The following is a 26005-nucleotide window of genomic DNA, read 5'->3' as shown; positions in this document are numbered from 1 at the left end:
CGTGTACTTGGGAGATCCACAAAGATTCAAGTAAAAAAATAAACATTATATAAATATAGCAGTATACTTTTTGAGGTTTTGTGACGTTTTCCAAAGCTACGTGTACCTCGGCTCTACCATCTCTAACACTGGTAGGTGTGAAGAAGAGATTCAAAGGAGATGTGCTATTACAAGATCTGCCGTTGATAGACTAAAAAAATTGTGGTGCAACCGCAATATAACTAAGGCCACGAAAGTCCGCCTGATGAGAAGTTTGGTCTTCCCAATATTTCTGTATGGCGCAGAAACATGGACAGTGCGCTTGAAAGTCGCAGAATCGATGCACTAGAAATGTGGTGCTGGCGGCGACTGTTGCGGATCCCTTGGACAGCTTTTCGGACTAACGTGTCGATCCTGGAGGAATTAAAAGTCAAAGAGAGGCTATCGTCGACTGTGCAGATACGAATCCCCAAGTTCTTTGGACACATAACTAGGAATAAGCACTCCATGGAACGACTTGTTGTCCAGGGGAAAGTGGAAGGCAAACGGTCACGTGGTCGATCACCACGTTGGACCGACATAATTAAAGCTATTATCGTCCTTTTACAACAAAACCTCCATAGTCAAATGTTCCAGAAACGCTGAAGATCGTGACAAGTGGAGGCGCATCCCGGAGGCTGCTGTAGGCAAAGAAAAAGAACCATCGTCAACCACGACCATTCTGTCAAGAGTGAACGACTAAGAAGGAGGATACTTTTTATAAATCTTAGTATTCCATAATAAGGCGTTCGTAATGGAGTGTGGTAACTTAAAGACAATTTTTATTATAAATCATAATAGGATATTTAGAGCTTAATTTTGTTAAATTGAATATATTTACATACAAATTTTACATAGCGACTAAATGCATATGAAAACTTTGGACATTTAATGGACTGGGAATATTAGGAGGAAGAACATCGTAAAGCCTATGAAGGAGTTTCGGGCAGGAAAACAAAATATGAGCGACGATCCCTCGTCAAGACCACATTCACAGATCGAGCGGTATGACCGATACGCAGCAGACTTATTGTGGACAGCACTTAACAATTCATATTACGGTAAATAAAGAACCATGGTTTGCGTTGTATATCTCTAATTTCACTGACTTCTATTATAGCGTGTTATAGTATAATTGAGGTCAGTGTAAAATATTAAAACGGCTGTGCGTTAACATACCTTTGCAATTTCACTACGGGAAAGAATAAAGAAAAAAAAAACCAGTTGCCACTGTCAACTTGACAACCTTAATTGCTTTTTATTCAATTTTGTAAACAGTGAAAATAACCTAACCATGTAGCTTGGCACTTATCTGGGACTACTGACCTAATCTTAAAATAGATATACAGAAGTATTTATTCATGAATAAAAAGACCGCTCGCTGTACGAAAACATTTTATAATCATGGGAAATCCAAGCAAATTTCAAGAAGTACTGCAGGAAATAAAGAAATTATTCACATGGAGTAATTTAAAAGGCCTAGTAATGAATCCTGGCCAGGTATATTTCGTCGCATTTTTTATTTTATTGGCTGAATTGGTACTAAATATTATTATAGTAGAAAGAGTGCCTTACACAGAAATTGACTGGAAAGCTTACATGCAGGAGTGTGAAGGATTCCTGAATGGAACACTTAATTACAGCAAGCTTCGAGGTGATACAGGACCATTAGTGTATCCAGCAGGTTTTGTCTACATTTACTCTATATTTTATTTTCTTACCAATCATGGTGAAAATATAAAATTTGCTCAATACATATTTATTGGTATTTACTTGATCTTGTTAAGTTTAGTCCTTAGAATATATACAAAAACTAGGAAAGTACCACCTTATGTTCTAGTCATTACTATTTTAACTTCATATAGAATACATTCTATTCATATTTTAAGAATGTTTAATGACCCAGTTGCTGTTCTATTCTTATATGCATCATTGAACTTCTTCCTTGACTCAAAATGGTATTTAGGAAGTCTATTTTATAGTTTAGCAGTATCAATCAAAATGAACATATTGTTGTATGCGCCTGCGTTATTTTTCTTTTATTTGTTAAACCTTGGGTTAAAAGATACTGTTAAACAGCTAATGTTGTGTGCTGTTGTACAATTGTTACTTGGTTTACCCTTTCTAATTGTAGAACCTGTGGCATACATTAAAGGTAGTTTTGATGTGGGTAGAGTTTTTAATCATACTTGGACAGTTAACTATAGGTTTTTAGATTCAAATATATTTGAAAACAAACTATTTCACTTAACATTATTAACAATTCATATTTTTCTTTTGATTATATTCATGCCTATGTGTATAAAATACTTCCAAAGTTATTGCCGTTTAAAATATGTGCAAAGACAAGTGCAACCACAAATTGATGTAAAGAATCAGGAAAACAAAAGAAAGAGTAAATTAAGAAAAGACATCAAAACCACATTGAATACATCTACCAATCAAGAGGAAAAGCTTTCAAAGGAGCAGGAAGACTTTATAAATTCATTTGAAGCTGTATTGCAAAAGTCTTCAGATAAAGGTGGGAAAAAACAACTTAAGAAAACTATTGATAACAAAAGTAAACAGCACTACAGCATTAATTTTGATGTTTTGTCACAGTTGTTTATTTTGCCAATGTTCTTAGTTAATTTTATTGGAATTGTTTGTGCCCGCAGTCTTCATTATCAGTTTTATTCATGGTATTTTCATACTTTACCATACCTTCTATGGTCCACTAATTATACAGTTATTGTCAGATTTTTAATATTAGCCCTTGTAGAACTATGTTGGAATACATATCCTAGTACTGAAATAACAAGTGCAATGTTACATATCTGTCACCTTAGTATATTATATGGTGTTTTTGATAAAATGTCAAAAGAATTAAATATAGCATCCAAAGTACAATAGTATTAAGGTTTATGCAGGATTGTTGTTTTTAAAAAAAAAGTAATAAAAATATTTATCACCAGTATGATTGCTATTTATATTATTTTACGAATTTTTACCTCTAGCACCATTTTAAATTATGAAGAAAACTACAATGTAAGCGTTTTGAGAAATATTTATTATGAACCTTATTAAATACAACTAAAGGAAATCTAATTAGAGTCCTTAAAATTTAGAGATAGAGGCGCATAATACTTCCTCCTTTATCACAATATCCACTATAAATGGAAACCATCGCCTCTGCCCAGTATTCCCAAACGTATCATATTAGCAGAAAGTGGCTCAGCACAATGCACAAGCATGGTCCAATATACTTTCCATTGATAATTAAAAATATAAAGTTGAGATTAGTATGTATACATAGAAACAAATTCCATCTTGCATAATTATATCTCAAATTATATTAGAATTAGATAAGTACATAATTATCGATGAGAAATGTGTGTGCTCGACCTTGCTAGAGCAGCTCTTTGCTTGTTCTGTGCTGATCCTATATCTATCATAGTCTATGATCTTTTTTTTCTATATTGTAACAAGCTTATAAGGAATAATTTTTAACACTTGCTTTGATTGATCTTAATCAGGCTAAATAAATAAGGAGTTGAATCAAATGCAGATAAATATAGACTGGATCCAAACATATTTATATATTTATATATATATATATATACATATATAAATATATGTATACAATAGTTTATCAAGACAGATCAGGGTAAGGTCAGGGTCCTGTTCAGTTTCAGGAACAGAAAAATAGCGATCATACCTCTATGTAATTACTATATATTGAAAAATTGCATGAGAATTTTTTCTGTTACTGCTGGACCCTAACACTGATGTGTTAATATGCCATTAAAAAAATTGACAAAAAAAAAAGAGAAATTAACATGTTCTAGTTATTTATTAAAAGTGATTATAAAACAATGCCACTTCCCTGTTTGCATTAATATATGCAAGTCACCAGACTAAACAATGTAACAGAGTCAAAATAGGTTATTGAATAGGACATGTACAACAGACTACCATTATATGACTGAATAATGTTAGTATGGCCATAAATTAGTTTTAAATTAAAAACTAAGTTCTCCATAGGACCTATTTTTTAAATTGTATCTATGTACTTGTGCTGTCCAATATTTACGAGGCGTTTTTGTTATGTATTAATGTAATTGAATAAAACTATTCAGTCAAATAAACCCCAGTCATATAATTTTATTAGTGGTAGTTTTCAGTCATATTCGTCATAGGAATATAAATCATACATCAGTATGAACTAGTGCTACCATTTTTCGAACTAAGTTATTTTATGGCATTCTATAAATACAGACGTACGGTATATTAAACCTAACACAGACAGAATACAACGGCAGTCTTAAGTGACTGAGCTTACACCTAAATGAAATACATAGTCACTGCATAGGAGCCTTTTTACACGAAGCCAAAGTTTTTAGTTTTTATTGCCAGTAATAATTTATGCTTGAGCACGTGTCGCGAAGAATATAGCGGTATGTAGAGTCGAGAGATGCAGGTGTTGGCAGTGGGTAAGTGCGCGTCGTCTGCCGGCCGAATCGTGACTGACGGCATCGGTTGAAAGCCTTCCTCTGACGCCGGTAGTGCGGGTGATCCCGTCCAGAAATATACCTGAAACGTTAATAAATTTTATCTTTGTTGCTATAATTTTTCAAATAAAATATGCAGCATTAAGTTTAGCCATGATGAAATGGTGATGGAAAAGCATTTGGGAAGAGATTGTGTTTGGCATTTGCATTAAAAAAAAGGATATTTAACATAAATAAGTAAGCATTCATAATTAATTTGCTTTTAATATTTGTTCATAAAACAAACTCAGTGCATTTAATGTGAGCAATGAAACAAACACTTACCAAATCTTGTCTTTCTAAATGTGTCATCTTATCTACAATAGCCCATAGCCACCGTTTGAAACGAGCTAACCGCTCAGAGGGTTCACCGCTTTCGTCGTTGAAGCTTGTATATGATACTAAAGCAGCTACGTTGATATCGCCTACGCCGTTTAATAGAAGTCGCAAGTCTTCAGCCGTTAAACCTTCCAAAGCCGATTCAGGTAGAACGTCTAGGACACCAACACGCATGGCCTGCAATATTAAAAAGTATTTTTTTTGTCATATCACGAACAGAGTGTTTTATTGGTGGGCATCATTTTATACCACCACTTCATCAAACAAATCAAATATTATTTCACTATGTCAGTATAGTAATTATAATTGAAATAATTTATTATAAATAATTTATTATTGAAAGTATTTATTTGTTATAATCATAATCTTTGCACGCAATGGCAACACATAGTGACTTCGCAATTGCAACACAAAATAAAATGACTAAGACATTAATACTGAAGCTAAAAAAGAATATATTATATGTGAATGTAGGTATTACGATAACAAATGTAATGCTATTTATTATAATTATTATTTAAACTTGGAAAAATTAAGGATTGAACGTATAAACGAATTACCTCTAAGGCTTTCTCCTGTGACAGCAGCATGCGATGCTGTGCGTATTTTCGTACGTAGTCGTACACATTGAGCGCGGTGACCTCAATCTCACGTCCGCCAGGCACCAACTCTACGCACCCACCACCTTCCTCTTCGCACATTTCCAAACTAAAAGTTAAAAATAAATATCATTAAACCTGTCAATACAAAGAGCTGCCCACTGTCAAATAGGGAAAGGGATGTAGTGCCAGATGCTTACAGTGTCTTCCATCACCGAACATCATCCATTTAAAAAAAAATAAGAAATTAAACCTAATTTATAAAAAAAGAAATTAAACCTAATTTATATACTATTATACAAAAATTTTTAAAAATACATAAATTTAATTAAAGGCCTTATTGAAAATTGGTGTCTGACTTTGAGGCTAATTCCGTAAATTTTTAGCACATACTTAGTCGCATGAAAAAACAGCCAAGTGCGTGTTCGATTTCTACGAGTTTCCATATCAATTTCCATCTTTTAATCTTTATATATATTTTTAAAGCAACACAAAATACACTTTCTATGACAATTTCTACTCTTTTTCTATGGTTCATGAGATACAGCCCGCTGACAGACAAACATACAGACAGGGGAGGCTAGAGCTAAGACGCATATGCACGGACTAGATGCATGTACTGCTGCATAACTTCATATTACCGATAATCTTCACGCGAATTAATCCGCAACGTAACGCGTTTCATTTGCATCAAACCAATTCATTACTTCGGGAAATTTTAGTTAACACTATTTATCTCGGGCGCGGTCGGGACCATTGGGAAAAGAAACTTCAAGAACAGTTGGTTGAGATGACAGTTTGCAACTCTACTGTCCATATATAATACAACTTAAAAAAATTACTACACAGTCCTGAATTAAAATACGCGAAACCTTTAAAGGGTTAGGGTACACATGTTTAGACCACTATAGGTACACGTTGTAGCATGGTTCAGGAGACTAATGCTAATACACTGAGCAAGTAAAATATCAAATAGGGTGTCTTAAGCCATGACTTACCTAAAGTTGAGATCAAGAGCGACGAACAATGAATGTGAATCTCCGGTCTCTGCGTCCACGACGAGCTGTCGCAGGCTCTCGTACACCACGGGATCGAAGAAGGCCAGGTCGTGGAATCGCACTGGGCGCCCCAGGATGTACTTTAGGACGTGCCGGTTCAGGAACATAGGACATAGTTCGTTTTGTAATAAGCAAAGGCCGATGATTCTGCGAACAATATATAAAAAAAGTAAATAAAAAAAGAAAGAAAAAATACCTTATTACTAAAATAAGCCACACTCTAAACTCAATATTTTAACGCTATGCACCTAAGATGCCAACCTATCGCCTCCGCTAATTGAGGATGCACACAAAACTCAATGCACAGCAAGCATAAACGCCGGGATAATACTCGTCATGTGTATAGAATGCAGATAATAACCCTGTAGTTAAGAACTCTTATACTTTACTATATAATTAAATACATAACACTCTCAAGTGAATATAAACTACTATCGCCAAAGGTTGTCTGGGAGAGATCGCTTTAGCGATAAGACCGCCTTTGCACACCTAAACTAGTTTTTTTTTTTTTTTTAATTATTTCTGTAAATGTGTTTATTTGTATTTTGTTTTTGTGTGTGCAATAAAGAATTTATTATTATTATTATTATAAACTAATATAAATAGGATTTCTATTGGAGCTACGTATCGAATTATAAATTTACTTGTAGCATGAACACTGTTCGTAGTATGTAGTAATCATTGACGGACCAAGCCAAACAAAATAAAAGTCACCTACCTGCCGACGTTCCGGAAGGCGTTGATCCGTTCGGGCGTGGCGCGGCCCTGTCTAGGCGAGTAGTAGCCGCGCTTTCCGGGCGAGTAGAAGAGCGGCGCGGCATCGTCGGGTGCGGCACCGGACGAACCCGCTCCCGCCGTGCTACCCGCACCCCCTGCGGCTGTGCCTCCGCCGCGTTCCGACAGCGAGAACACGTCAAGATCTAAGTACACATAAAACACTCCACTGTTACATCCATCAATCAAGCAAGCAAAGAATCAGTTGTCACTGCTTTTTGCTATGAAAGACAATTCTCTTGCCGAAATAAAGATAAAACATTTAGTTTTCTCTTTATTTCGTCACGAATATACTACTCATTGAAGAAAAAGACATGAAACGAGATAAATTTATTTCTGTTGATGTACATGAAGTATGGAATTTCGTTCTTGAAGATAATAATCTAATTTTTTTAACCAACTGCGGCTAAAACCAAACGAATGGCGCAATTAACGTATTGGTTGCATTAACATATAAATCTGACTAAAAAAAATAGGCTAAAACAGGCAGTTTATTTAATCTTGCTTTATACCTAATATTGCTTCCGAAGGATGCATGACGATGAGGTCCATGGCTTCGCGAACTTTCTGCCGCAGCGCGTCCTCGCTCGCCAGCAGCACTAACAGCTGCGCCGGCGTTAATTCTAACAACATACCCGTTATCTTGCCAGCGAATGTCGGATGTAAGGAGTGCACCTAAACAAAAAAAATTCTATCTGTTTTATAGTCGCAAAGCAAATAAATTTAAAGATGAGAGATGTAATGGCATAACAATAATTATTTTGGGTGCTTATATTGCAAAGGCTTGATAAACCTTACGAGATTAATTAAATTAATTTATTACAAAATTGTATTAAGTATTAGGCACCCCCAAACTGCCCCACATGAGTATTGACATTGTACTAGTATGAAGCTGAGAGTTAATATCAAAAACATTTATTACATAATAAAAATGTTTAACTATTTTATCTTGTGAAATGCAACCAGTATTCCTGGTACCAATGTTCATCTGGTAGTATGGTAATTAGTTTCCATTCTATTTTGAATTGTAAAAGGTTTTTTAACGTTTCAATAAAAAAGAGGTATAATATTTTAATTAAATGAGTAAAAACTGCCTTATAAATCAAGTTAGCTAGGAGAATGGTTAAATCATGCTTGTAAATTTCAAATTATTTAAGATTTCTTTGACTTAGGCACAGTAAAAAATGGCTCTCTATTAAAGTCAACTGTTGGCCAGAAACGATGTCTTTCTTACCTTAGGGTACAAACGTTCACCAAGTTGTGCTTGATGTAAGGTGAGATGCTCATTGTGTCCTCCGGGTCTGTCTCCACTGTAACCCGCGCCTTCAGTGCCGGGAGCAGCCTGGGCCATTACATTCAATGTTAATAATTGAACTCAGTTAATCACTGACATTTTGCTTGCTATGATATAAGCACAATTCAGACAATAAAAGTCAGAATAATCCAGGTGTACACAATGACCTCACTCCTATAGTTAGTGTAGTTTATAAAAATAGTGTATCAACATTTTAATCTAGCTGCAATTATTATAGTTCGAAATCAAAAAAGAAATAAACAATGATTTTCTTCTAAATTGAAAATGCCACGTTCAATCTAGTAGCTAAGATATTCAACAACAGATCAAGTGATCCTGTGTTGGATTACTGGGGGAGGCCGAGAATTATAAGGCGTTGGGTTTCTGTAAAAAAATTAACTTCAGCAGTCCAAAGGGTTAAGAAATTGGCGGTCTTAAGAAGCGAGCAGCACCTTGAGCAGTAGTCCTAATTATTTCCACTAACGTATAATTGTGGGATCTAATGATTATAATTAAAACCTAATAACCAGCAATGGATCAGCGTGGTGGATCAATGCTCTTCCTATGAGATGAGACCTGTAGCCTACTTCCTTACATTTAAACTTACACACATACACACAGCACTTATATTTATATCATATTAATAACAATATTATTATCTATTTATACAATATATTAAACACTATATTATACACCATATTATACATACATAATATTAAACAAATTATCATAATAACTAATAATCACGACATAACAGTATCAATATTTCACGGCATTCAAATCGTGCAATGGAAACACGCGCGATCACTTCTTTAAACTCGCTTCAGATACGCACACAAGCGCGCGTCGGTCACCGGCGGGGCGCGCGCGCCGTTTCTGTGGAACTTTACTTTTTCTCGATACTTTACACAACACCTGTGTGTCGCTTGTCTCTTATCGTTATCGCTCTGCCATACATTCATCTATTACCGCTAATCTTTGCTTGTAACTGTCACTCTATACTCCTGCGTATTTACTATGGTGTTTATCTTCTTCTGCCTATTTCTAACTTCTGTGCTTGTGTTTACTGTGTACCTATCACCTTTTACCACCAACATTAAACGGATTTATATCTGGACAACTTGTTTTCGTGAATCCCATAGAAGGTATTTATTAGAATAATTATATATCTACCTATAGAAGAAGACAACAACCACCATAGACCTATGCCCAGGTAGTGGGACGTTAATTGGCTGGTGATGGCATACAACGTTACTAGCTATTGCCGAAGCTGTTGGTAAACAGTCAAAATATTAACCTGTGGCGAGTAGGGTCGAGCGTCAACGCTTAGAACTCTTCGCGGCTCCCGTACGGTCGGCGGCCGAGGCGCTGGTCGGCCGGGCGCTCGCCTGGCGTTGTCTTTAGCACGAGCCCTGCCAGCTCCACTCCTGTTCAATAAAAAAAAAACTTATTATTTATAGTTATATTATGTACGTCATCTAAGATAAACTTAACACGTTGGCTGCTGAAAACACAACGTTTGTGTTTGATAACTACGTAACGCGTGTGCGGCTCGAACACGCTAGGCGTGTTAAAATAAATGTACCTACAAGGATGCGGCCGAACACGCTGGGCGTGTTTTTTCGGCGTTCTGCGAGTGCGGCAAACACAAACGCTGTGTTGTTTAAATATACTGTTAGAGCGGCCTTTACGCAACAAGTGTGTTATACGTTACCGCAAGTACGTTTTATTAAATATTAGTTAAACGTTAACGCAATTACGTTTTATTATATATTAGACAGTATACCTACTTAAAATTCGTTGTTTTGTGAGTTATCTAATCATTATACATGAGTGTTTTTCTTAATAATTCCCATGCCATCGAGAGAATCGACCATCACACGTATAACTAACAAGTTCATATAAAAAACATGTTTTCGACCAAATATTTGCAACAATAGTATAATACCATCGATCACTAAATAATACCCACCTAGATAATTGCATTGTTTTAAAATATTTTATAGGGACGCGAAATAGATATTGATATCGATATAGGATCGTCGTCCTATATTTTAGCATACTCTACAATGTTTTTCTGCAATAAAGGTATCCGCAACATAAGTTTGACGTCTATTTGTATATTTTTTAATATTTGTACGCCTGAGTTCGCCTGCACTATTTTCATTGGTATCGGTATCGTCAATAATTTATTTTATAAATATCGGTTTGCATTCCATTATACCGACAGAATTACAAAACGATGCATCCGCATCCTTATTTTTTCTTATCTTCTTAAATAAACGTTATCGGTGCGGCCAGCGGTACCAATAAACTACTCAGGAATGAGTTACTATTGTTTCGAATTTAAAAGTAAATTTAACAATGGTTCTGTATATTTACTGGAAGGATTATTATATTTAAAATGCATATTATTTTAAAATTTGCTTCTTTGTCGGCAATCCGCATTCGTATGTAAGTAGGTATTTAATACTGTTTTTTTACTTATTTTTTTGCGCGATTTTGAATATAGTAAAATAGTGTACCTACCAGATGTAAAGCCACTATATTTAAAGCTCTTTAGAAAATGATTAATTTTGAAAAAAAGAAAATCTGTGTTGACTACATTAAAGTTTTATTCTATTTTATCCAACAAAAAAATACAAATTGCTATTCAAATTCGACAAGTGTTGGGTTTTCATGTTGTTCAATAAATAAATGAGGAAATACGAGTGATGTAATAACACACCTGTTGCGTAAAGGCCGCATAGCTGTCGCGATAAGTTTAAACACGCCAGGCGTGTGGGGCCGCATGCTCGTAGCGCCTGTTTCGAATACGCTTCACCAGTGCTGAAAACACGCCTAGCGTGTAATCCTGCCGCACTCGTGTACCGTATTTGTTAATGTTAGGCAGCAGTCAACGTGTTAATAAACTGAATTTTATGAACTGAACTATGAAACATAAATGAATTTGAACTTAGACCAACAAAGAGTAAGAGAGATTGGTTATGGTGCCTAAAGTACAGGGGAACCAAATTTAGTCACCAGAGTCCAACGGGACTAAATTATAACTTTTATCGCTTGTTTCTTCTTGTAAGATTTGCTTCTTCATATTACTGCATTATATATATGTACCGCATATTAAATCTTTTTTGATATGAAAAGTTCTTTAAGCGCTTTTTGGGTGAACAAAAATCATGGAACTCGCGTCACCGCAGGCTTTCCATGAGCTATATATATACTGTGTATATAGTATCTGTATCTTTTGGGTGAACAAAAAGTGATAAAGCGTCATCGTCACCGCACAATTATGAGTAAAGTATTATATATGTATACTGTTTTTTTATTATTATTGTGGACATACCTTGTTCCACTATTGCTGCTGGCACCACTAGCAGTCGTGCCAGTTGATCCCGAAGTACCATTAGTCGTGCTGTTATTGCTACCACTGCTGGTAGTGGTTTCTAAGGGCGGAAGTTTTTCATTTGCTAGCAACGCCTGAAAAAAATAAATTGTTTGGCATTAGTAATAATTACATACTGATGTATGTAATAAGTAAATGTATTATTTATTTTATATACACTAGGGCATGACTGCAATAACACTTGATAGTAATAATGATGGAACCTAAGGTTAAGCCTTCTAGCCTAGAGGATTACTATTAAATCTAGATTTGAGAATATTAACATGATGATGGGAAAACAGAAGCGAAAAGGGCATTCAATCTTTGGGAAAAATCAAGTCATCAAATCCCTCATATCAATCCCTCCCCCACACATAATAGGGGAATTTGATTGCTTTTTTACCCTCTTAAATAAACCAGAATGCTATTTTAAAGCTTAGTAATAAATATGTTCGTCAAAAACCTTGTCCCAGATACATCAAACAAGTCTGGAATAGACTTACCTCAGCGACACTGGTGTAAAATGAACGCGCAACACCGCTACCTTCGCCTGGCTCGTCACGGAAGGTCACCTTCACCCTGTTAACTACGAGAGGCGGCTGAGTGCTGTGCGCACGACGGTTCTGTCCAGCGAACGCGCTGTTTAGCTCTGCGAACGTTTGTTGCAGTAGTTTGGCACGATCACGCTCCATCTATATTACACGAATAAGTAGATTAAAAAAAATGTATATGTATCTACAAATTACAGAAAACATGACAGATTACCACAATTTTGATAAATTACGCTTGAGGTTCATTGTTTTTTCATAAGGAACAAATTAAATTATAGTCAGAAATGAAAACCACTATTGTAGAATGTAACACCAGCTTATAACCAAACTTTGAAGAAAAAAGAACAACTCAACTAGTCGCTTTGTCATCCTATCATTAAGACATTATATTGAAGCTTTGAAGAATACTTAAAATTTTAATTGAATAGTTTAATAGTCTACAATCAGTAAGTAGTAGGTAGTTATGGGTAGTTTCTTTTCTGTTTTCATAATAGAGAGTACAAGAACAAAGGTACTTTAATGAAACTTAAATATAATTATGTTTAATTATTAAATGTTACCTTGTGCAAAGTCAAATCCCTCTGTTGGGAATTTCTTAGCTTTTCCATATCACGGCGGAACTTGACCTCCTTTACGGGAAATCCACCAAGCTCGGCCACCACGGAACCAGGCTCAAGTCCAACATCTTCTGTGAAGACTCGCCCGAACAAATCCAACGATAGTCGCCATCGACCCAGCAGCAAGTCGTGCGATACTGACGCACCGAGTGATGGGCACGCACGACTATTTGTAACATAACCAATACTAAAAAACATTTATCGGAATCGCAATGATTAAGACACAGGTTACTTCACTTTTTGAGAATGCTTTTTTCAGCAGATGATAATGGCAAGACTTGAATTAGTAAGTTAAATGTAAGTATGTTTAATGTTAAATCAATCAAATAAATAAAATACATCGTTGAAAAAGGTCTCGTCTAAGTATTTCTTATCAAAAAAGCATCATTTTTATGCGTCGCGGTTAGAAAAATTAATAGGGGTGTCCAGGAAACCGGATCAGTTAGCACCTGAGTTTTCCGAAATATATTCTGTAGAATACCAAAAGGCAGACAAAGTTCAGCCATGTCTTAAACTTTGAAGTTTTTTAAGGTTTATAATTTATTACATTTGATATTTATACTCACGGTTGCGCCGGCGCATTCAATACTTGTGGCGGCAGTGCAGGCGCTAGTGGCAATCCGGTAGTTTCTACAGTGACATGGGCTGATATTTCTTGCGATTCTAAAGGGTCTGCCGCGCTTAGCAATTCACCCTAAAAAAGATTTATTCTGTCAATGCAAGATAAAATTATGACTTACGAGTAAAGTTAGTCAAATTAAGAAAGACCCAACTAAAAAGGTATTTTTTTCTACCCAAACAGTATGGTATTGTAACATCAAACCATATTTTTTTAGAGTGATGCTCGTGACGATATATTCAAACTTTATAAACTTTATTCATTTGTAGCTGTCAAATTAATTTAATTAGTTCCGCACCAAGATGCAATATTTGCAAAAGACGCGTTTCTTGTATTTGAAGTAGGTTGGGTATAATTTTGTTAAGAAAAAGTCCCCCAAAAAAGCGGAGTGACTTACAGCACGTACAATAACGCTCTTGCCCGGACTGCGCGATGAAGACGCGCGTGGCTCTTGCGCCGTCGATACACTGCTAGGGCCTGTTAAAATAAAATTATTTTACAACATTCTTAACAATTAATTTAAAAAAAATAAATAAAAGAGTATAAATTACACCACACAGATTTTTCCACGAGTTCGATATCCGGCTCCGGATATAGGAAATTCTAATTTGCGGTCTGGATTCGGCCGTGGCTAGTTAGCACGTCGACCACCCGACAGACAAATATGCCGCCAAGCGATTCAGCGTTCCGATACGATGCCGCCTGGTTGGAGTCCAGTTAGCCCGCTACCAACTCAGACTGCATCATCACTAACCTCTATACTATATATGATTTCGCAGTCAAAGGCCAACTTTTATTGGAACGGAAAAAAAACATATCAAATTGAGTAACATATCAAACATATCGAATTTTCATTGTATTCTTAAATTAAAATACTTAGCTACTTTATACCATTCAAGCTTTATTATTTTACCAGGTGATGGAGACACTGTCTGTTGATGCGGCGCCTCTATGATGGAACACGCTGTGTCGACTAAGGTGTGGAACTCTGATGCGGACGTACTAGGTTCGTGGTGATTACTGCTGTTTAGCGCGCTAGTGTGAGGATGTCTAAACAAAACAAACGAAAAATGTGTTAAGACACAGATAGTTTTACACTTAGACAGAAGATTTATGTAATATTGTATCATAAAAAAATCGCCTTGCTTACCTATGAAGTTTTTTCCAATGCTTTTGATGTCTTGCTTCATTTGAGTCTGAATCTGACACGTATTCAGCATCTGTGTCGATGTCCATTTTTGTCACAGTATCCTTCGCACAGGACAGATCCTAACAACGGAAATGCATGTGTTACATTTTTACTCAATACAGGGACAGTAAATTATGTGGGGCAAGACGTTTTGTGTGTGTGTGTTGCCATTTTCATCGAAAACAACAGAAGCTTTTTGCTTTAGGCATGAATCACATCTGAGCATGCCTCTCGGCATGTACTGGCAGCCAAAACACACTATGCAAAAATCGCTCGTGACGGACAGACCAACAAACTCAGAGTGAGTTTGTGTTCTTAAAATATTACATGTTTACCGCTAGTCTATTAAAGTACTACTGCTGAGTACAGTCCTCCTTACCTAAAGGAGTGTTTTAGAGCAATGAACCATCAAACTGCGCCAATTTGCATTGGTGGGCTTTAAAGATTATTATTATGAAATTTTGCTACGATGTTAACTCTCGCACTTTTAATAGTGGTCGATTTTTCAAAATGTCAATTTTTATTAAAAAATATAATGTTAAACTAAAAAAAAGTAAATACACATGGATGGTATTGAGGCCCGATTGCGAATAAATTGGGAAATGGACCAGAAGAAAAAGAAAGTATCATGTGTATTATTATCCAAGGATTCATTGAACCTTATAGTTCATCAATATCTGTTTTAACCTTTATGCCATTATCTTTCATTCTGGAATATGTTCCAGTACCCTAATGGACAAAGCAGCATTGCAACAATGCTGCTTTCTCCATTAGGGTATCCCTTTTCCACAATTTCAACTTTCCTATTTTCTGTACATATTGTAGTATGCTCTGTAGATGACATAGTAATGTTTACAAAGTTGTGCTAAATGTAATGTTAGATTACCTGTGGCTCGTCTCTAGTCAAGGTGTGATTGTGGGTGGGCGGTGCGGACGCAGGTCGCGCGGGCGGCGACCACGCACGCTCCGTTCCACGGCTCGACAATCCTAACCGTCTTGGTACCACTGTGAAATAATTTAATAAACTGAAGATCAACAATCCAAGACACCGTTATAACCCTAACATCCTACTGCTAAGCTAAGTCCCCCTTATCCATAAATAGCAATGTTATTATCAAATCTTAGTGAAAATAACCGGGACCGGCAGCTTAAAGTGCTCTCCGAGGCTGGATACCATAACCTAAATAAGGTTGGTTTCAAATGCTTTTTTTTAACTCATAACCCCAATAGAAAATTATTACCCTTCATGGGTATTGAAACAGGGTCCCCCTGATCTTAAAAAACCGTAATGTGATATTCTTTATTAAACACCCATATCCAGTAGTATATGTTTGTTGGTTGAGATTATGCTACTATGGTTTGTTAGATATTTACGCGCGGGGTAAGATGACGTATTCGGGAGTTCTGCAATGTACTTAGTTAGCCCAAGTGACGACGTAAAAGTACGTCGTGCGTATATTTTGCACTATTGTTACAATTTCAATTACAAAAATTCGCGCAAATAGCAAAAATGCAGAAGTCTGTTAACAATTTTGTACGATAACAATTTCTTAAGTTTTACAATACCGATGATCAAAGAATTCGCGAAAGCCTATTTGTACGTGCATTTAAATAGTAACGAAAGCAAATAAAATATATTGATAATTGTTTTTTTCCATATCAAAAAAATTATTTCGGTTTGTAAATTTCTAACACCTGTTAAGCATTCTAATTCAAAAAAAATTCATTTTTACCGATATAAAAAAGTTTTTTTTTTTTAAATACAGCTGGAATGCTCCTTGTATTCTATCAACCATAAAAAAATATCCTTTCCTGGATGCAACTATCTCTCTGCCAAATTACATTAGGATTGTGCTCTTCTTGAGCTTAACATAGGTAACAAAAAAACTGACAAATAAATGAACAAACAGAAACAGTTTCGCACTTACAATGTTAGTAAAATAATTGGTTTCATGGTTATTGACAGATTTTATATGAAACTGTATATATTAAAACATTACGTAAAAAATGCATAAATAGCTTATTATTATACCTTCTAGAGGGTTGTTGGCACCAGGCGGCCCATCTCCAGAGGCTGGAACGGTAACCGGTTGCCGTGGCATCCCAAAGAGCTCTTCGCGGCGTGCATTGGGTTGTAGTAGCTGCGGTTGGTCTGCTAAGGGTAGCGCGTCTTGCATTGTCACTGTGAAATATATTTTTTATAGCATTCTCGATCCTAAATTTTAGGAGCTAACAAAGAATAACGCAGACATCTGCTTGACGAGTAGTATATCTTTAATCAGGTATAAATTGTATGTATAGTACCCATATAGGTATTATAATAATAAACAAGTAAACACTTTCTCTATCTACCAGTGTCATTTTTATGAATATTTAATCTGTATAAATAATGGTTTAATTAAACCATTATTTCCCGATGATTTTAAAAACTACTAAAGTTAACTTCCGGCTATGCTTAAGACCACTAAAATAAAAAAATAAAATCATACACTTTCTCGCATTTACACTAAAACTTACTATTATTTATCAAATCACAATACACAATACATTAAAAACATTTTTTTTAATTAGTAACAGGTCCTGGCCCAATAAAAATTGGCCTTCTAAATTAATTTCTAAGGTATTTCATTTCAATACTCTTTTACATAGGAACTAGTCATATAAAGAAAATGGCACTATCTAGCTAGATCATACGAGTATACTCACTGTTAAACGGATCTGGCGGTGGGCATCCCAAGCACAATGTGGAGTCCGATCTTTGGAAGAAGGCGTGCGTGCGGCCACGAGCGCTCTCACCCTCACCATCAGACTCAGCGGCCGCTCCACCGCCCACCACCATTTCTTCTTCTCCTTCTTCGTTCTCATTCTCATCCTGGTCCAAAAACATATGTTCAAGCGGTTACACATCTGCGCAAAAATGTGACCACACGTTTGTAGTGTAGTAGACACACTGAGTGCACAAACGCTCGCAAAAGGCGAAATACTTGGGTGTTCACATATTGAATTACGCCTTAACTGCACTCGTGCAAATATGTACTATAAATGTGGACATACACAACATAATTCAGAGGACAGAGTTGGCCTGTATCATTCACCCTACTTAATTTTCATACATATGCTAAATGTAATAAAAACAAAAAGGTAAGTAATGTTAGGAATTTATTAATACTATAGTCTTCTTTTCACCACAGTGAAAGTTATTGAAAAACAAATGTAAACATATGTCTGTATAAAGAAAAAGATAATTATTTGATTGTCACTAATACATACCGGTGCCCACAAATGTTGGTGATGATGCGGTTGCGGTTGCGCGGCTCGCATATAGTACACCAACGCGTCAAGTACGTATGCCACGTGTTTGAGCGCCGCAACATCTAGCACAGGCAATTGCTCGGCGTGTTCCGCACTGTGCGCACGCAGCAACGATAAGCAGTATGCGAGGAATTCACGCCGTGCGTTGCCAGATTCAACACCTATAGAAGCAGGTAGTTTAATGGTTATATTTAAATCTTGATCGTCATCAATACCTGTAAAAATCAACAAATGAACTAAAATCGTATCCCAGCGGGAGGTTTTGACCAAAAAACACCACTCTAATCTGACGGCTTGTTGACCAAATTGTAGTAGGAGCCCAGAGTAAACTGCTGCCCGTTCTCAGTTATATTTCCGTAGTTCATGGTACCACATCCGGCGTCACTACACGGAGCATTTAAATATATCCAGGAATAATTCCAAACTGTCACAAAAAAATGTATTTATTAATATAAACTTAGATTTGGTACAACTAAGGGGAGAAGTGAAATGGACCATAAATTGTAATCATCTTTATAGAAAGCGGAATGATTCATATTATGCAGATTATAAACGCATAAGAAATGAAAACAAACAGAACTAAGGTAATTCTACAAAGTAAGCTGAAAAAATCTAACATATAGCTATAAATACCTTGTTCTCGGTCCCTGGCTCGAGGTCCTTCCGAAAAACCAATAATTCTAGTAACTGGCGACGTTAACGAAGTAGTGCGTCTAGCAGCAGGTGCTGAAGAACGCGTTTCCCCGCTGGAAGTACTTGCGTTGTTAGAAGTCAATGAAGCGCCAAATCTGCAACAAAATATACTTCAATTAATTGAAAATAAACATACTTATCATATTAATAGTACAATTGACCTATAGAAATTGTCCCCGCGCACACTTTGAAAGGCTGGTAACTAGTCAGGTTATGATTTAACAGAATGTACAAGTAAACATTTTAAGGTTGTTTTCTCCCCTGCAGATCACCGCAGATATTTTGTCCTATAGTCGTAAAAATATAATAGGCCCGTTTTGACATTTGTCATCGCGACGTAACTAGTTATGGAACCATAAGACTCTGTACTCGATACTCACGATAAATCAATTCAAGTTTGTATCAGTACTTGATTGATATTATTATGTATTGTAAAGTGTTCGTTCGTTCAAAGTATTCCTTTAACTCCACAACCAATACGCGTGACTGGCTGTTGATTATACGTCGACTTTTCAACATGTTGAAACAGAGTTAGTACTATATAACAACAAACACAAAAATCGAGTCAAATCACTATGTTTAAATTAATGTCCAAAATAGAAAAGCCATAGTTAACGTAATAGTAAACGGGCGCACAGTCAACTTTACAAGATGAGGAACGAAAAACTGCGCAGTGCGCGCGGGGACGCTTCAGTCATGTGCCGCTTGGTCAGACACATCAACTCAGACTCATTATTTAGAACCCATTTTGAGAACCAAGCTTATTCTTTGCAGTAAAGATAACTACACAATATTTAATTTCGATATTCAGTAAAAAAAATGGTTACAGCTCTAGTATAAAAAAAAAAAAGACTGAGAACGTAACTGTTTTCGGAACGTTTCGCAACAATTATAAATTGCATGCTACTATGAAGTAAGCGCAAAAAGAATACTCGCGATATATTGTTTCATATTATTTAACGTCCCAAAAAAATTTACGTATTTTTTAAAACACTGTATGTAATTGATTTTTATTTTTTTGTTTCTTTCAGTTTCGTTCCAAGTTACATTCTATGCTTCACTACATTCAGCTTGCAATGCATGGAGCATTTTGATTGCAATGCATGCATTAGAAAAGTGGGCCATAACATATACTTTTGAGCCTTCAAGCTGGATTATTAAACAAAACCAAACAGTTCTTCTAGATCATCTAAATCACGTACCGCAGTTGTGCCTCAGTAGCGTCCATGACAGTGACGAGCCAGTCCCACGTCTGTTTAAGCTGCCTCTCAAGGTAGCACTGAAGTCGTAATGCTTCTCGATATGCAAGAGGCAACATGCGTGGCAAAGGAATAGTCACTCGTTCGTATTCCCACAATAGATCGGCGATTTGGCGTATAACAATACCTTGAAAAAAGATAAAAATTAAAAACTGAGCTATAATCGTTACTAATTTGAATATTGATTGATGAAAAAAAAATTATTGGATTGAGAAGGTTACAATGTCTAGCTGGGTTAGACAAAAGTGAGTCATATTTTTTAAGCTAATATTAACAATGAATATACGCATTAAATTAAATTTCATACCAAAAGCCCTGGCAAGGAAAGACGCGGTAGTGGAAGTAGAGTTGGGATCGTGCGCGCCAGCTGCGGCCGCTGTGGTCGAACGGCGCAATGAAGCAGGGTCAATAAATACTAGTGACGATCCGCCTGTTAGCCTGACCCCACCAGTACCGCTGCTTGTGCCACGGGATGTTTCACGAGACCTACGACAAATGTAAAACAATCATCATCATCAATATCAACCCATTATAGGCTCACTAGAAGGCACAGAGAAACTCATTCTGAAAGGAGTGTTATCCTCTCAGAATGAAAAGTATAAACAACGTAAGTTATGAAAATGAAGCTTAATTTGCTATACTCCGCGATAAGCAGGAGAATCTGTATGGTTTACTTATAATTTCTTCAATCTTTATACTCCACACCAAACAGATTTTCGGCAATGTACCCTCTACGCACGTTTCGCTTCGAAACCGGAGCATCCTTAGGAGATGTTGACTTTACAATTAATATAATAATATACACAGTGGCGTGCATTGCATATATGCAAATAAGCAGTGCATACCCTACCCTCAGGGTCTTAAAGAGCCTTCAGATAGGACCATTAAAGTTTTGTAATTAAAAAAACACTAAGTAAAAAATATATGAAAGCACCATCTAGTAATGAGCGGCCAAACTTCTAGGTCAATTGTCGCTAGACAGGCGACAGCGCAACCAGCGCGCGCGAGGCGTATAGCATACAAAATAAAATCTTCTACTTCGTATTTTAATATCTAACCGTAAATGCTAAACATTTACCTTTTAAAACACGTAAAAATACCTATATTATTATTTAAATCTCATGTTATCGATTGCAGGGTAAATCAATTATTATAAATCACTCGACATATGACGCCATCTACTGTTGCATAGAAATATCAAATAAAATAATCACGCCCAAAGAAAGAATCGTTCTGCTAGATGTGTGCGTGCAAGTTAGTAGTGTGTGTCGTGTAATGTTATAATCGTGCGCTTGTACTTACAAGATTAGCATCGGTCTTGTGTGAACAGTTTCATTCATAAATTCTCTAAGTGTAGGGTGTCTATAAGCACTGCTTACGGAAGTGGATAATCAATTACGTGTTTGATTTTTTTATGATTAAATGATTTGCTTGGTTTGTAATTGTTGTATACTGCCATTATTCTTTTTTAGAAATAAAAATATCATTAACAAGTGTAAATACCTTACAGTGTCTTTTAAGAAAATTAAGGAACTAATATTATCAAATTAGTTTTTCGTTTTAAAAATGAGTTATGAAATCAAACGCTGTCTTAATTATGAAGAATGAATAGTTTACGTTTTTCAGGAATCATTGGAAAGTGAGAAAGTTAACAATAAATATGTTTTCTATTTATTGTTTACATATCAAAGTAAAATAGCGTTCTAACCTATACTTACAAAAAAATTAAAAACATATTTTGACTAATTTCGATTGCAATGTTTTCATTGGCATATTCAATCGCCATTATTGTTTACCTTCGAACAATGCTCAATGGCGTTGGTGACAAATAAACGGTTCAAGTGCATAAATTCAGTAACTTATAAAAGTTTGAGTGATAGCTTAATGTGTTATGGTTAATTTATAGTTTATTCATTCATTTTAAAATGAAAGCATATTCGTGCGGCCTTTGTTTGGGTTCAGTGTGCCTGGAAAAAGTACTTAGAGAAAACTTTAATTTCTATCCCTATATCGTAAAATTAGAAATCATTCGCAAAGGAAGGTGTGTACCAATGTTACAAATATCCCAAAAAAAGGTGATAAAGTAACACGTATGTTTAATAATAAATATTACGAAAACTATTCTTGGCTAAGCGGCTTTGTACACACCAATCGATTATTTTGCTTTCATTTTGTTTTATTGTCCAATATACGTAAAGTGTGGAATGATAAAGGATGATCTTAATAATTTTCATAAAGACGCTAAAAACATGATATGTTGGAAAAAAATCTTATCATCATCAGTGTGCTTAGAAAATGCTGCTGATTGGTGTGTCATAATTTTGTGACGTAAATCAGGGTTTGTACTTTTATTCAATTAGCAGTAGATACACGATAGTATTAAATCAATCAAAGATATAACTTTCGTAAAGTAATTTGATAATAAACCGACATATCTAAAATCTAAATTTTACTTTATGTTTGTGTTGAACACCTTGTGCATACCCTGGGTCCAAGGGCTATGCACGCCACTGAATATATATTATTGTTAAGTATTCTTAACAATTATGTATTAGTATAGCCAAGCAGAATATAGCAAATTAAGCTTAATTTTCATAATATATCATGTAATTCCGCAAAGTAACGCCTGCTTCTATCCAATAACACCGTAAGTATCATTCGACATACCGTATAGCCCACTGCATAGAATGCGGTGCAAGGTTCGGTCTTGCGGGCGGTGCCGAACGTCGTTCCACTGTTTCCCCACCATCAGCAAAGGGCGGTTCAGCTTCGGCATCTTGTTCATCTGTCTCCCCGGCTTCAGAGTCTTCATCTTCAGGTTGAGTCGAGTCTCCGCTCTCGTCTTCTGGGTATAGAAGCAGCGACGCTATGCCTGTTGCAGTGTACCAGATAATTTCAACAATAATTTATTGGGCGGATGCCCTGCAACTCTGTCTCTCCAATAAATGTTATACAATTTTATAGTTATACTGATTTAAAATACTAAGTTCTTACTAAAAGCAATCGGTTTTTGTCTTTAAAAATATCATAGAACAAACCAACAAAAGTTATAATAATTTTTAATTTCGAGTATCACTAATTATCAAGAAAATCCCAAGAGGCAAAAAGTAACTGAAATTAATATCATAGCCAAAGTGAAGCATGACGAATCTGACCTACAACATAAAAATCGGTTTCAATGACCTATTATTCTATAATTCACTATTCCTTACCGGCATCAGAGCCTTGTGTAGCTCCGGTTTGCACGCTACGTTGTGCTGACTCAGCATTATCCTGGTCGTCTGAGTCACTCTCAGTTTCTACTTCAGCTAGCAAATCTAATTCACTCTCACTTTCACCGCCTTCAGCGCGTTCTGTACCATTTTCAACTACAACGTGTTGTTCTTGACCTCTGTTGACATCCAAATAGCTGCAATTAACTTCATTATGTTAATTATGGGCGTCGGCTTAGTTGCGACAGTCGACTGAGTTGGTGCAATGTTGGTAACAGCTTGGGTTACAGCTTTTGGAGGCATGAATTTGGCCTTAAATCTAACCTCCATACTCCTCGGAGAGAACGTCAATGTGTCTTCGATCATTATTACGAACACCCAATTGCAATGCATTCAGATTGGCCGATGCTTTTGCTAAAATGCTGGCGCATTGCTGTGCACTAGGATCTTATAAGTAGGAGATTTTGGGTTCCAATTAGGGGTGATACATGTTTAACTTACTAACCTAACAAGTTCCGTTACAATCTCAGCCTGTATCGTCACTTACACCATCACGATGAATGTCTCGTAGATTAGTCGTCATCTTAATATAGATGGTATTAATCGACCCACTGATAACAAACGTGACTTAAAGAATCTATGTTCGTTGCCTTACACAGTCAACTTGCATTGCAGCGTTGTTATATTCAACTATGGACAGTTGAGTAAGCGTAATGCATAAATCTTCACATATACAGTGAAAAAGCGTAAAGAGTAAATTCAACATTACATACATTCAATATTTGCGTTTGTTTAGTTATTTTATAGAAAGTTTCTACAGTAATTTATATGAAATTTCAAAAGGTGGTTTGTGACTACACCCTTATAAGGGTCGATATAAGTAAGGTAAGGGTGGTAAGGTAAGGGTTGATACCAGTTGGTTTGACATAGTTACATGGGATTTCGTAGACGATTGCTAGTCAATAATTACGAACCTGTCTCCCATAGGATCATCGTGATGCTGTGATTCAGTCGGCTGTACGGGCGGGGGAATGTTGGGCTCGTCAGTTTCTGAGGCATCGTCGTCCCCACCAAGCGCTTCGCCCGCGACATCATCAGGGTATTCAGTAGCTACGGGTGTTGACGATCGGTCAGGGACTAGTGTGGAACTACCCATTGATGTTCCATTAGCTGCGGCCCGACCAGCTACACTCGATTCTCTGTAACCAAACTCAAAGTTAATTATCATGTAAAAAATAAGCATAAACTTCCTTATTATTAGTAATTTCAGCAGCAGTAAGAGCATATTGACGTACATATGGCAATAGTGAAATTTTCAACATATCTCGCGATTATTATTGAGTCATTGAGTAAATCAATTTTACACAAGCGACTCGAGCTTTGAATATATGCAATTAAACTGCAATCATTAAATATCAATCATATAATATCATGTAGCCGATGAATGTCCACTAGTTTACATAGGAATTAGAATTCGGAAACGTCTTCAAAATACCTACTTCTACAACTTAGTAGCTTTAATAAAGAAACCCATTTTAGTATACCTAATTTTTTAAGTTTATTTTAATAGTACTATGTAGTACTTGTAATTAAAATTAAAATTTTATAACTGGCGAAAGATATTATTTTATGTTGAAAAAAAATTTATCATAATCAAAACTAACCTTCGAGAATGCGGCAAACGTGAATGGCCGGTAGATAAAGGTTCCACTCCAAACAAGTCTTCACTGCCGTTGACTAGGTCCACATAAGTAGTGGCAAGCGGGAAGGGTGCAGTGGGACGAACCACACCCAAACGCACTGGTGCTAATAAGGCATCTGCTGCCTCCACTAATTCTTCCACAGCTAAGGCTACGAGTGCGGCGAATACGCGTCGACAACGAACCAGTGATGCAGTAATTGATAATGGCCTGGTGAAAAATATATCTTTGTTATATCTGCTACTATCTACTAATTTGCGCGTTAAACCAAACTATCTGGTTTTTATTAAACCATCTCCACACATGAATTTTTAAATGTTGAGTAAAATTTATTTCTCATAATAATATCAATATTTTAAACTTGTTTTAGAGAATCATTTCTTAATATTATATTTTAAAATGAAAAATGTGTGTGTTATCAATTTCAACATAACTTTTACAGCTTTAATATTTAAGAATGATAAATAAAATTTCAATTGGCACAAAATGAATACATTTATGAATAGTTCATAAATACAAAGTTAAATTTTCGATATGTAAACTGTATGCATTGGGTATGTGTCGTCGTTATAAATTAAATAAGGAACTTGTTCAAGAGAGTTAAAGATATGGTTGTACTTTACCCTTTTTTCTTAGCAGCACCGGGAGCCATTTCAACACTAAATATAACGAATATTCTAGCAACCGAGCGCACAAATCGACGAGTAACTTCCCGAGCACGTTCGGCGCGTCCTGGCACTGAATCATTCTGTTGCTCTTTTATCAGTGTATTTAGCAGGGTGTCTAGCATCTGAAATAGTTATTTATATGTTTAAACTAGTTACAGTTTTTCTACACAAGAAACATGAATTGATCATCAT

General features: G+C 36.0%; 2 protein-coding genes across 8 annotated transcripts in view; one reads left to right on the top strand and one right to left on the bottom strand.

Moving 5' to 3' along the window:
* The first annotated feature begins 1270 nt into the window (after positions 1-1270).
* LOC120623395 (lethal(2)neighbour of tid protein 2) lies at positions 1271-2966 on the top strand. The gene has a single exon (XM_039889405.1). It carries the CDS (start codon positions 1423-1425, stop codon positions 2908-2910), a length of 1488 nt encoding a protein of 495 aa, XP_039745339.1. The 5' UTR covers positions 1271-1422; the 3' UTR covers positions 2911-2966.
* An 80-nt stretch (positions 2967-3046) lies between these two features.
* LOC120637891 (E3 ubiquitin-protein ligase UBR5) overlaps positions 3047-26005 on the bottom strand; it is a 45205-nt gene continuing 22246 nt past the window's right edge. For 3 of the 7 annotated variants that reach the window (XM_039909941.1, XM_039909943.1, XM_039909946.1), the window contains exons 24-50: positions 25769-25935; positions 25110-25355; positions 24420-24644; positions 23446-23642; positions 22901-23105; positions 20541-20719; positions 20177-20360; positions 18915-19069; positions 18240-18442; positions 17676-17841; positions 17002-17151; positions 15856-15974; positions 14931-15049; positions 14694-14830; positions 14178-14257; positions 13728-13855; positions 13105-13348; positions 12497-12685; positions 11955-12088; positions 9909-10038; positions 8552-8659; positions 7830-7992; positions 7262-7463; positions 6484-6690; positions 5447-5594; positions 4833-5063; positions 3047-4590 (exon numbers count right to left, since the gene is read on the bottom strand). In XM_039909941.1, coding sequence (XP_039765875.1) covers positions 4378-4590; positions 4833-5063; positions 5447-5594; positions 6484-6690; positions 7262-7463; positions 7830-7992; positions 8552-8659; positions 9909-10038; positions 11955-12088; positions 12497-12685; positions 13105-13348; positions 13728-13855; positions 14178-14257; positions 14694-14830; positions 14931-15049; positions 15856-15974; positions 17002-17151; positions 17676-17841; positions 18240-18442; positions 18915-19069; positions 20177-20360; positions 20541-20719; positions 22901-23105; positions 23446-23642; positions 24420-24644; positions 25110-25355; positions 25769-25935 — 4629 coding nt within the window. In that variant the 3' untranslated portion in view covers positions 3047-4377. The remainder of the gene's footprint in view (positions 4591-4832; positions 5064-5446; positions 5595-6483; positions 6691-7261; positions 7464-7829; positions 7993-8551; positions 8660-9908; positions 10039-11954; positions 12089-12496; positions 12686-13104; positions 13349-13727; positions 13856-14177; positions 14258-14693; positions 14831-14930; positions 15050-15855; positions 15975-17001; positions 17152-17675; positions 17842-18239; positions 18443-18914; positions 19070-20176; positions 20361-20540; positions 20720-22900; positions 23106-23445; positions 23643-24419; positions 24645-25109; positions 25356-25768; positions 25936-26005) is intronic. The other 4 variants (XM_039909947.1, XM_039909942.1, XM_039909945.1 and 1 more) reach the window with 4 other exon arrangements.

Source organism: Pararge aegeria, chromosome 4, assembly GCF_905163445.1.
Source record: "Pararge aegeria chromosome 4, ilParAegt1.1, whole genome shotgun sequence".
NCBI lineage: Eukaryota > Metazoa > Arthropoda > Insecta > Lepidoptera > Nymphalidae > Pararge > Pararge aegeria.
The sequence above is the reverse complement of the archived record's forward strand: the minus strand, read 5'-3'. Positions and strand labels throughout refer to the sequence as shown.

Excerpts from the sequence above, each read along its gene's own strand:
- LOC120623395 (XM_039889405.1), top strand. The coding sequence starts at position 1,423 with ATGGGAAATCCAAGCAAATTTCAAGAAGTACTGCAGGAAATAAAGAAA.